At 51.2% G+C, this 12,489-nt stretch overlaps 2 protein-coding genes across 2 annotated transcripts; both read left to right on the top strand.

Annotated features, from left to right (window-relative positions):
• Nucleotides 1-297: 297 nt before the first annotated feature.
• COL26b_010254 (uncharacterized protein) lies at nt 298-2,722 on the top strand (the record flags this gene model as incomplete). Its single annotated transcript, XM_053182961.1, has 2 exons — nt 298-409; nt 468-2,722. 2 exons carry the CDS (start codon nt 298-300, stop codon nt 2,720-2,722), a joined length of 2,367 nt encoding a protein of 788 aa, XP_053033130.1.
• Nucleotides 2,723-5,925: 3,203 nt separating this feature from the next.
• COL26b_010255 (uncharacterized protein) lies at nt 5,926-7,244 on the top strand (the record flags this gene model as incomplete). Its single annotated transcript, XM_053182962.1, has 2 exons — nt 5,926-6,296; nt 6,650-7,244. 2 exons carry the CDS (start codon nt 5,926-5,928, stop codon nt 7,242-7,244), a joined length of 966 nt encoding a protein of 321 aa, XP_053033131.1.
• Nucleotides 7,245-12,489: the final 5,245 nt, after the last annotated feature.

Here is a 12,489-nt window from a genome sequence, read left to right on the forward strand (position 1 = left end):
GCTCGTCGTAAGCTTGGCACCACTTTTTGGCCATCCCCCATGCCCACGGGCATTGTTTCTTGGTTGACCCGAAGGCGCAGCTTTTCCGATTGAACGGTTGAGAATGTTTATAATAGGGGCTTGGCATGCTTGTTGCTTTCTAGAAGGTTTATCTACTCCCGCTGTCCCAGCTGCCTGGCTTCTTTCGTCCCTGCAGTGCACTCGCTCATCCCAAGTAGCCTTTTATTACTCATTCACAGTTTTTACCCTGCCGCGTCTCTTTTAAGCATAGTGAGTAAACACTAACGCTTAGCGACCATGTACCGCCCATCAACGGCCTGGGCTTTGGCCATCCTCACCTATGTGACTGGCACCCTGGCTGCTGATGCTTCGGCCAACTACACTGAGCAGCTCTTGAGCTCAGGCACAAGTACGTATTGTTATCAGTTCCTTTTCTCCTTCGCGTGATTCTCATCGTTATTTTACAGTCAAGCTCGGAGCCTGGCAGGATGCCTACGACAAGGCCGCAGCCCTCGTCGCCACTCTGACCACGGACGAAAAGATCTCCATCGCTGCCGGTGGCGATGGCGGCAACTTCACCGGCCTTCACAACCTCGACTCGGCCACCAACCCGCTCACCTACTTCTATGTCACAACATGGCCCGCCGGCCTCGCGATGGCCATGACGTGGGACACGGCCGCGGCTGAAGGCCAGGGCCAGGGCGTCGGTGTCGAGTTCAAGGGCAAGGGTATCAACATGGCGTATGGGCCTACCTTGGAGCCTCTCGGCCGCTCAGCATGGGGCGGACGTACCGGTGAGACGTACGGTGTTGACAGCTACCAAGCCGGCATCGTGGCCGGAGCAGTCGTCAAGGGCATGTCTTCGGCTGGTGTGGTCGCCAGTGCCAAGCACTTCATCCTGAACGAACAGGAAACTAACCGAATGAGCACCGGCTCTGGAGGCGGTATGGGTGGCGGATCGCCTCCTGACGGCGCAGGACCAGGTGGTAACTCAACTCTCACCAGACGCCAGACCTCAACAAATGGCACAACCAGCGGCAACTCAACCTCCTCAGATGACACCGGCGCCTACACCGTCACCATCTCAGACAAGGCCTTCCACGAAACATACCTCTGGCCCTTCTACGACACCGTCTACAACGGCATGGGCGGCGCCATGTGCGCCATGAACAAGGTCAACGGCACCTACTCCTGCGAGAGCCAGGACCTCCTCGCCAAGTACCTCAAGGTCGAGCTCGGCTTCCCGGGCATCGTTCACGCCGACGTCAGCGCCCAGAAAACCGGCATCAACGCCGCTAACGCCGGCATGGACCTCTCCTCCAGCTCCTACTTCTCCAACACCACCCTCGGCGCCGGCCTCAACAACGGCAGCTTCACCATGGACCGCCTCGACGACATGGCCATCCGCAACATGATGGGCTACTTCCACCTCGGCCAGGACCAGGGCTACCCTGCCCACGCCGGCGTGACCGACCGCGTCGACAACCGTGGCAACCACAGCGCCATGGCCCGCGAGTACGCGGCCAACTCCATCGCCCTGCTGAAGAACACCAACAACGCGCTGCCCCTCGTCAACAAGTCCAGCATCAGCATCTTCGGGTTCCACGCCGGCCCGCGCTACGTCGGCGCCAACACGGCGCTCGGCGTCTACGACGGCGAGCCGTCCACGATGCAGGGCCATATGGCCGTCGTCGGCGGCTCCGCCATGGGCTCGCTGTCGTACCTCACCACGCCCCTGCAGCTCTTCAACCAGCGCGCCGCCACTGACGGCTTCATGTTGAGGTGGTGGCTCAACGACACCTCCGAGACGTCCTTCAGCGGCATGTCAGGCTCCGGCACGGAGCTGACCGAGTCCACGACCGGCGTGGCTGACCTCTCGGACGCGTGCGTCGTCTTCCTCAACGCGTGGGGCGGCGAGGGCGCCGACCGCACCGAGCTTACCAACGTGGACCAGGATACCCTCGTCACGACCGTCGCGGATGTGTGCAACAACACCATTGTCGTGATCAACACCGTCGGCCCGCGTCTAGTGGACGCTTGGATTGAGCACGAGAATGTTACTGGTGTACTTTACGGCGGTGCGCTGGGCCAGGAGTCCGGAAACGCCATTGACGACGTTCTTTTCGGCGCCGTCAACCCCTCTGGAAGACTGGTACACACCATCGCCAAGAACGAGAGCGACTACAACCCCGACACAATCATCAGCGAGACGGAGCTGAATCTGGACTTCTCAGATGGCAACTACATTGACTACAAGTACTTCGACTACTACAACGTCACCCCCCGCTACGAGTACGGATACGGTCTTTCCTACACGACTTTCGAGTACTCTTCCACCGCCACCGTTGAGTCTTCCAACCTCACGAGCGGCTTCGCCACTGGGGACAAGTCCGTCGGTGGACGCGAGGATCTTTGGGACATCGTGGCTACCGTGTCCACCAGCATCTCCAACACGGGCTCCGTCGCCGGGGCCGAGGTTGCGCAGCTCTACATCTCTTTCCCTGACGCCGCTGGCGAGCCTGTCAGACAGCTGCGTGGCTTCCAGAAGGTGACGATCCAGCCTGGCGAGAGCGCCGATGTGACGTTCTCCCTGAGACGTAGGGATCTGAGTGTGTGGGATGTTGTTGGCCAGGAGTGGAAGGTGGAGAGCGGAGAATACAAGTTGTATGTCGGTGCGAGCAGCAGAGACTTCAAGGCGCAGACGACCTTGACTGTTGCTTGAGCGAACAAAACATATTTCCTGTTCATAGTTATATTAGCGCTTTGTACCTAGATTATAGATCGTCACCAATTCCAAACGTGCACCAAATGTCACCTTGCTATTTTCTATCACAGGCGAGTCACGCGAACGATACCCGTACTTTCTTTCATTTTACTTTGCCCCACTCTGGGCACTGATGGTTAGGGACTTTCCAGGACCGCGTCAATCTCACCAAGTTTTGTCGTCATTGTGCGACATAGTAAGACGCCAGTAGCTAATATCTCATACAGTAAAATTGGTGCCTTTCCCCGTTCCACAGGGTTCTCGCCCCTGTGAGATGACTCAACGGCTAGCATTGCTGCAATTGCTATTGGTGGGGTTTGCACATTGTGTTACCACATCTCATCAGCACCCATCCAATCTCCTACACGTGTAGCGAGGCTTTCTTCAAGGCAGATCTCAGACGCTCGGTTGACCATCGTTCATCGCACTATTTCAGGAGGCACCTCGTCATGATGGGAGCGCTACGATTCCCTCCAGCGACAAGGGCCGTCTCATGGGTCTGGGTCCTGAAGGTACGACGAAAGGAAAGACAACAAAGTACAGCTTCACAATGTCTGATGAAATTGAGAATTCAGAACAGCCGAATATTGCAGAATGGCGATCCATTCTGACTCTCGTGGTCTTCATAATAAGCAGTAAGTACACCATTGGCATCGTCACGTTCTGCTTCGCATGATCTGAACAGATTGCAGACGTCATTGTTGCTTTCCCATTCAAGCTACCTTTTCCGTGTCCCAGCCGCCTGTTCGACCTGTTTCACGACTACCTGGCGGCAGCGCGAGTTGTTGCGGCGAGGCATGCTCCTCTCCGCTCTAGTGCAGGAAAGTGGACGTACATAATTATGCCATTAGACCTAACGACGGCCCCGTTACTTGCGGTCCTGCTTTTGTTAGCAAGCACGGCTATTGGCAAACGGCAACTGCTAGAGGGTACAATCGGCACAAATGATATCTCGCCCTTCGACATTCTCGCTTTTGCATTCACTTTGGGCTATATTAGTAGCTCGATTGATGCGGCAGGGTTTATAAGGTATCTCTGCTACACGATCCTCTTTCGTCGTAAACTCGGCCATCGACTGTTCTTCTTACTCTACTGGGTAATGTTCCTTTTGGGATTCTTCTTAGGGAATGACCCAGTGATTCAAATGGGTATGCTATTCGTCACTTATTTGATCCGAGCATCGAATAATATCAAACATCCACGAGCATGGTTATTCACGCAATTCGCGGTAGCAAATATCGCATCTGCAGCAATGGTCTCATCCAGCACCACAAATGTTATCATCGCCCAAGCATTCGGAATCGGATTTGCTGAATATACAGTAAACGTCATTGTGCCGATCATCGTCACCGCTATCCTCTTGTGGGCTTTTCTTTTATACATTTTGTTCGCCACTGATAGGCTTATTCCGGCCAGTATCCAACTGTCAGAAATACCCGATGCAACTCAGATGGGGATGGGGGCCAATCCCAACTTGCCTTTCACATCGAATCCAGCCTCATCATCCAGTGTCTTCAACCCATGGTTGGATAAGGGCAGTGTGCTTGTTGGCCTATTTCTGATGTCAGCAACACTTGCAATACTCTTATCTCTCACTGCTGTAGGCTTAAACGACATTCCTGTGTTTTGGGTATCCTTGCCAGCGTCCTTTTTGATGCTTTCTTGGGACATCTTTTGGGTTTGGAAGTACCGTGGCGAGGCTCGCGCAGTTCTGTTACGTCATGATGGTGAGATCAACCTGCGCCAGAGCAGGCTCCGGTGCTTGCAAACTAACGATAGAGATATGGAGCATGCGGAGTCTCCTGAACCATCTTTGAGCGACGAGATTATCGCAAGACCTCCAGGACGTTATGAAGAGGCAAATTCTCCTGGTTCAAACGTGCCTGAATCTCAAAGTGGCATGAAACAGGACCTCGACGTGAGCCGATTCCAAGCGTCAGATGACACCGATCAACAACACTGCACTGCCCAAGAGAGCCAAACCGATAGTTTCAGGATCCAGCAAAGAAACCTTGGCAGACAGAAAGAAATGTCGGAAGATATCGCCCATGCAAAAACGAGCATTGTGGACACTGCTGCGGTCCATTCAACCCCTTCTGAGATGTCGGCAACAACGAACCATGCCGTAAACGACACTCGCCCTTCGGCTGATCCCCAATTACTTCAGCTGCCTTCAACCGCATCGCCAGAGTCAGCCCGAGTAACGTATTGCCCACTCACCATGACGTCTGTCTTTAAAAAGACGTGGGTTTGGTTACAGGCGACATTTCCTTCAACAACAGTGGTCTTATCCCGCCTTCCCTACCGACTGTTGCCGTTCGTTTTGCCGGTTTTTATACTCGTCCAATCACTCGTTTCGACCGGATGGATCGCTTTGTTCGCGAGCTGGTGGAACGCATGGGTGGTCAAGACAGGTACCACTGGAGCGGTTGCGGGAATGGGTTTTTTATCCGTACTTCTATGCAATGTATGTGCGTTGCCCGTCATTTAAAGTACCATCTGACAGCATCTCCAGTTTGCAGGGACGAACGTTGGTGCTACAATCCTGCTTTGTCGCCTCCTCCAAGAATGGATTGACATGCGCGCTACCAGCGGTGTTGCAATTAGTAAACGAACCGTTTGGGGTGCTGTATATGCGCTTGCATTAGGCGTGAACTACGGCGCCTTTTCACTGACGTTCAGTGCCTCGTTGGGCGGCTTGGGGTGGTATGAAGAATTGAAAAAGAGACACATCCACTTATCGCAACGAGAGTTTGCAGGAGTTAACAGGCCAATAATAGCGGCAAGCATGATCCTTGGTTGCACCGTTCTGCTAGGGGAAGTGTACATCACTAGAGACAAAACAGCCTATCAAGGTAGATAAATCGCTGAGAATAGTTCTATATCCACCAATTGGTGTCAAGGTTGCTGTGAGTTGCACGTAATGTCAGAGAAACACGACCGTGGTGGCTGATGAGGTGGGCGTTCCGACTAGGCAACCTGAAAACCTTACCTTAACCGTCTCGGGTATCACCTTGTGGGGCCTTTGAAGTATCTTCCTTCGCTCGATGTTTTGATCAAATACCACTTCTCGGACGATAATAACTAATAACTCCTGACACTTTTCTTGATCCCGAGCAACTGATAACTAGAAAGTTTGGAAACGCGCTCAAGTTGCCAAGATGTTCGCATTCTTCAAGCAGTACCTCAGATCGCGTCCAGCGCCGACCAGTTCCATTTTGGGCGCAACTGGTCGCTACGACTTCCTCGACGATGACTTGTCCATCCGCCGAGATATCATCCAGGACATCCATCGACTACTTCAAGCCAACACAGCCTTGCTCAAGAAAGAAAATAGAGGTGACGTTGCCAAGCCTGGGGACAATTCCCGACCCGTGATGTTCAATAGTCGCGATGTTATCAACCAGGCGCGTTTTTGCGCGGCTCTATGGTCCTTAGAGCGCCTGCGCCTCGACGCTATTCATCGGAGTCTGTCAGCGAACGAGGATGGCTTTCCTGGTGATCTCATGGAATCTTTGGGAATGGTGCATGAGTTTGTGTGGTGGTGTAAGTTTAATTGTGTCAGCTTGTGTGTTCTCCGGACTGATGTATGTTTCTTTCTAATCACCCGCGTGCCACCAGGTAATCGAGATACGACAGTGCCTCGAATCGATACTCAGATAGAAGAGGTATGGGTAACAGGTAACTTGAAACACATAGGAAAGCTGCTTACAGTTCAGTAGGCCAACAGTCGTCGCGCCGGTGCAAGTGTTGCATCACCGGCAGGGATAATGCAGAACGCTGCTACATTATCCCCTCCTGGACCCTGATGCGTCCCGAAAGGACCGGGTGCCTGATACTGAACATATGTGGTCTTTTTGGTACAGAGGCAATGGATCATCTTAGGAGACTCGTGAGGGACAGGATCAACGCCGCTAACAATATCATCTACTTGAGTCGAGAACTGCAGAAGCTCTGGGACCAAGGTGTCTTTGCCTTAGAACCTCTGGGCTACGATTCAAGGCCCAAGGAGCGCGAAGCAGGTGCCTCAGTGGAACACCTGGAGAAAGAGGATCTTAGACACTGTCTTGAGCTCCGCTTCCATTGGCTTCCTAAGACTTCAGTTCAGAACCTGAGAGAGACTGCGTCCCCCGACCTGCTCAACACTAGCCCTCGCGACCTTATCCAAGAATTCGAGACGAATGAAGGACCTCAAGCCGATATCGGTCGTTGTATCAACAGCGGGGAAATCATAACCATTTGGGCAGACAGGCGTAAAGACCTTCCCGCCATAGAGTTCCTTAGGGCTCGATGGCTCGCTTGCCTCATTCATCGCTTCAGCGGCAGTGCAGACCCCAAGATATATGAGCCTCTCTTCCCTAATTCAGACGATATATGCGCTACTTGTTCTATGCTTAGGGATGCCGCGGAGCTCCCCAAACTGCGGGAGCGCTTGGCGGACCTAGAACTCCGCGTCAAGAACAGAATGGCAGATGTTTAAGGAAACTGGCTGGGAAGGACAAGAAGGAGGAGAAGGACAAGGGTGGCGGAATTATTGTAGTTTATCTAGAGGCTATATCTGTCTGGAGGATCTTGAAGTGTTCTGGGGCTTTTTCCATTGATGTTCTGTCTCGCGGCTGGTGAACGAGCTGGAGTCCCTGACAGCAAACCCAACAAAGCAATATATCAAGATAGATTTTTAAGACCGGAAACCTGCACACATATTATGGCCATCGTTGTGTCCTACCGTCCTTATTCTCTATCTTCATTCGTCAACTTCCTCTTCCGCTGTAACTGCCCTCTGCCAATTTCGTCATCTTCGCTATCATTGTCATCCACTACTTCTGAATTTTGACCATCGCCCTTCATGATGATTGTCTACCGCCGTTGTTTACGGCCGTCCAGCATCCTTGGTCGCCGTAGTCATCTCCGATATTCTCGTCTTTTTGTCTTTTCTATCCATGGTGTATGGGCCATCCTTGTTCTAAGGTATTCGTGCTTAAGCATATGCTTAGGTAACCTTGGTGTGCTGGCAACCTTGAAGGTAAGTTACCAACATTGTTGAAAACACACGCCGCTGACACACGTACCTACCGTAATAGACTGAGTTTTTTCACGACAAGCCCTATGAAGATGTCCACCAACCATCAGGATTCTGCCTGTGCACCCGACGGAGCTTGATGCTTGCCAGCCGCCCTCGCAGCATGGCCGCCATCGGTATTGCGCCTCAGCGCATCGACGATCTTGACGAGGAGGTATTGGACGAATGACTCAATTACATTGCTTGGATCCACCATTGCCTGGAGAACGACTTCCCTAATCTGATAGATATGCATAGCAAATATGATGTCCACAGTCTTCACGACACCTCCCGCCCAGAGTCATACACCTATCGACAGATTCTGAACCAGGTCGGATACTGGTCAACATTTCTGTCTCTGCCAACGAAGAGACTCAGAAACATTCACAAGGTATTGAATGACGAGGATCCAGAGGAAAGAGATGATATGTTCCGCATATGATCGGTATCCATGGATATCAGTGGTGCCGCAAATGCTTTGGATGTGTGAGTGTTGTTTCCGCCCTGGAATCATCACAGTGGACATCGGCTAACCTCTTCAAGTCACAAGAAATCCAACCGACAAGAAGACGGTGAAGGCAGTGAGGAGTTCAACGGCAGTGGACTGTACCAAATCGGTTTTCTATTAATAGCGCTAATGATGACAACAGGTTCGCCAGCGAGATGGCGGGGTGTGCTGCATCACGGGGAAGATAAAGGCAGAATGTTGTTACATCTTCCCTTTCTGGACCAGCACTCGCAACAGGATTTGGCCTATGATGCATCTCATCTGCACGTTCATTGGTCCTGGATACAAGGTCCTCGCATCGCGCATGCAGAAGTTGGTAGACACACCACAGAACATGTTGCACCTGAGTAGCCAACTGCACAAGTACTGGGTTGAAGGAGTCTTTGGGCTTGAACCTCTGAACTACGTCTCCAGGCCCAAGAGCATCCCTCGGTCTGACGTGGGTAAGGGTAAAAAGATGGATGGTGTTGTGGATGACGAGGAGCCTCAAGAGATTGAACACGGCATCAAAATCCGCTTCCACTGGCTTCCTGCCACATCGCTTGAGCACATGAAGGTCGACAACCCGCATCCTTGCACAACAGATCCACGCAGCTTGTTTGTTCCGATTCCGTTCGTTCGAGACTTTTCACCCTTCGGACGTTGGCCAAGGGCAGTAATTAAGAGTATTGCACGTCTCGAAAAGTTTCATGGACCTAACAAGTAGTGTCCAGAACATCAAATCTTACAAGAGACCGGACTTCGTAAACAAATCCTCGGATCCGCCCGGTCCACGTCATAATCCAGGCCAGCCTCATATGACGCAGGGATAAGCGCTGAGAGCGAAATGAAGAGAGAACCCCGTTCCCAAGGTTCATAACACTAGGGGGTTGGACACTGTCAATATGAACAAAGACTTCAAGGAATGCCTGGATGGGCAAATTTTCCTACCTTTTGCGAGTTGGGCCTCGTTCAAGAGGAACATTTCTCTATCAGGAACCCGTGTGGACAAAGTGGCGTACAAAATAAAAGTCCATCTTCTTTCGCATGGACAACTATGCAATACACTACTTCTTCATACAATTTCCACCCACACAAATACGCTTGAATTTGAGCAAAGTCTCCTGTAACCCCCTGGAAAACCCAGTGCGCAACATGAGCACCACGGCAGATGTGGACAATTGTCCCGGCCTGAGCTCTCCTTTCGAAGATGATTTGTCCAGTCGACTTGACCTCATTAGCAGCATTCACAACCACCTTCATACAGACAAAAAGAAGCTCAGATTTGATGTTCTCTGGGACAAAGGCAGACCAGGTGATAATAACCGCCCGCGGACATATCAGCTTGGCGACGTTTTGCCGCAAGCGCGTTTCTGGGCTACGCTTTTGTCCTTGGATATTGACCGTCTGAGGGCTCTTCACGACGAGACGCTGAACGATAGAGGTTACCTCTTCGGCTTTTTTCTAGGGGCAATACCGGAGTTTGTCTGGTGGTGTGAGTCTGACCACTTACCTTATCCTTGCATGGTCCGAGCTAACTGCTACCACCTAGTCATTCGTGTCCCTCTAGAGCATTCAGAAAATACGGCCGACATCCGCGACGGCAATAGGTGTTGTATTACGGGCCAGAACGATGCTCAGCAATGTCATATTATACCTTTGTGGACATCGATAAGACGTGAGAGAACCCAAATCCTGCTAAGTGAATTGTACGACATTTTTGGTTATGAAACCGTGACAAGAATTGAGTGGGCGGTCGATCGCAAGCTTCGCAAACCATCTTTAATGAATACCTTCTTTTTGAGCCGACATTTACAAGCTATTTGGCAAAGTGGAGCGTTTGTCTTAGAAGCCGTGGGCTACGTCACAAGACCCAAGCAGACTAAAGAAGACGGCGATGAGTTGTGTCAGTCAAGTAGCCGGGGCCCAGGCTCATTCATGGCAGCAGCCTTTCGATCAATGAGTAGATTTACAAAGATCGGCAACTCCCCAGAAACAACTACATCGTCCGAAGGAACGGACCAGGTCAACGGGCAGGAGTCCAAACTCGAGTATGCCCTCGCCCGAAGCCTCATCAATAATTGGTCCCAGGAGCAAACCGACGCAGACCCTAATGAGTATGGTCTCCAATTACGATTCCAATGGCTCCCAGTAACCTCCCTCCATCACTTGAGAGCGGATGGTCCCGATTTGCGCACTGATCCCCGCACCATATTCAAGCCTTTGAAAGAGCGAGATCAAGAGTTTGGGGGCCACAACGCAGGCCAAATCAGGGACGGCCAGATCTTCACAGTGTGGCCAGACAACATCAAAGACCTCCCCAACTGGGACTTCTTGCAGCTACGGTCCCTCGCGTGCCGCATCCATCGCTTAGGTGGCGGCGCAGATCCCAGCCTTTACGAGCCGCCACGTCCTGATTCGGATGACATTTTTGCAGTCGGCGAGCTGCATAGAAAGTTTGAGGAGAAGTGCAAGCTGTAGAAGCGTCTTGCCAAGCTTTACAAGGAGCTAGGCGGCGACAAAGATGTCCTTGGTATGGATCCTACGAAATGCCACTTTTGTGGTGCTGACGGCGACTCAGGTTCCGGATGAACAGAGCCGATAGGGTTTGCAGGACAGAGTTTGTGTGAAATTAGTGATCAAGATTCATGATGGGCCAGACAAGTACCGTTTGAAATAATGTTCAATATCAAAGGCTCTCATACGCATTGCTTTATATGCACCAACGGAAACAAGACTGCTGGTCATGAGGAAAGATTTGGAGGAACGATATCTTTGTAACAAAGTAAATAGTCTCAGTGCAACACCAACAATCATAACCGGCTGTGTTATGACGCAATCCAACTTCCTAAGCACAACCGTTCAAAAGGTCACCCTTCTTGGAGCAGCACGACAAGAACTTGTCATTGCTGGTGGTTACGCATTCCCGACCCGACAGACCCCCCATCGACCCGATTCCAATGCAGCAGTCTTTTGTATTTACTCTGCTATCGCATTGACAGTTTGCTCGTTTTGTCCTGCACCATGGTGTATCAGCGAAATTCATCTGTGATTGATGGTAGGATATGGAGGTAAATCTCTTACAAATGATGGATACCTGTTGCCCTTCTCCATTATCGCGCACAGCAGCTGCCGTCAGAACGCCGAAGAAGGAAAAGAATATGCATATAGAGGTCAAGATTCTCATTTTGACGGTGGTAGTTTATTCGTGAGGAGTAGGATTTCCATCATGACATGGAATTCATTTGAAGAGACATGCATTCCACTTATAGAGTAACTGAGCATAAAGAAAACGTGACAGTCTACATATATCTGATCCAACTAACAGTGAGTATTTAGAGTTTTCACTGATATCTAGGCCTTGGTGAAATACACCTCGTGTGAAGGACTTGCTCGGTTGTCTCACTGATTGGGCGAGGTTTTTTGGCCCAATCCGGCTAGCGTTGTTGCCGTTCTAACTCAGGCTCGCCTCAGGGTGGGGCTCAAAGTAGCTCAGGCATATGACTGAGTAGCTCAGGGACCCATCTCTTTTTCACTATGCATTAATTATGTACCGTGCACAAACGATACCCACTTAATTATGTATATACAAAGCTCCTAGAAGTGTATAGTGCATATGTGTCTATGAAGAAGTAATGACTACTCGCTACAAGCATGTTTATTCATCTAAACTAACTACAGGAATACCAGCCTGGTCAATGAGGCGACGACAATGTGGGCAGGTATCCAACCTTAGGTAGCATCTCTTGCAGGTAGTGTGACCGCAGGGCAGTCTCCGTCGCCTCTGGTCAGTCGGCCGCTCTAGACATATTGGACAAATCATGTTGAAAAGCCTTTCCTTGTATTGGCGCCCTAGACCACGATGCACACCACAACGACCTTGGCGTCGCCTTCGAAAACACGAAATACAGTTCACCTGCGTTATATAGTCAGTGATGTTTCCACAAACAGCTTGTGAATCTATAACTCACACACCCGCATCCCCGGTATGCGAACACGGGATCGTTCTCCCGTATTGGTGAACGACAGCTTCTGCATTGCGAAGCATGAGACGCTCTGTTCCCTCTCCCCGCCTCAGGATGAGCATCCGCACTCCTGTTCGGTGGGATACTAGCTGTTGAGGTCTCAAAATGTTCATTTTGGGACAGTCTTGTTGCCTCTGAGACGAGAATTTCATCG

Source organism: Colletotrichum chrysophilum (assembly GCF_026319265.1).
Source record: "Colletotrichum chrysophilum strain AFK26 chromosome Unknown scaffold_107, whole genome shotgun sequence".
Taxonomy (NCBI): domain Eukaryota; kingdom Fungi; phylum Ascomycota; class Sordariomycetes; order Glomerellales; family Glomerellaceae; genus Colletotrichum; species Colletotrichum chrysophilum.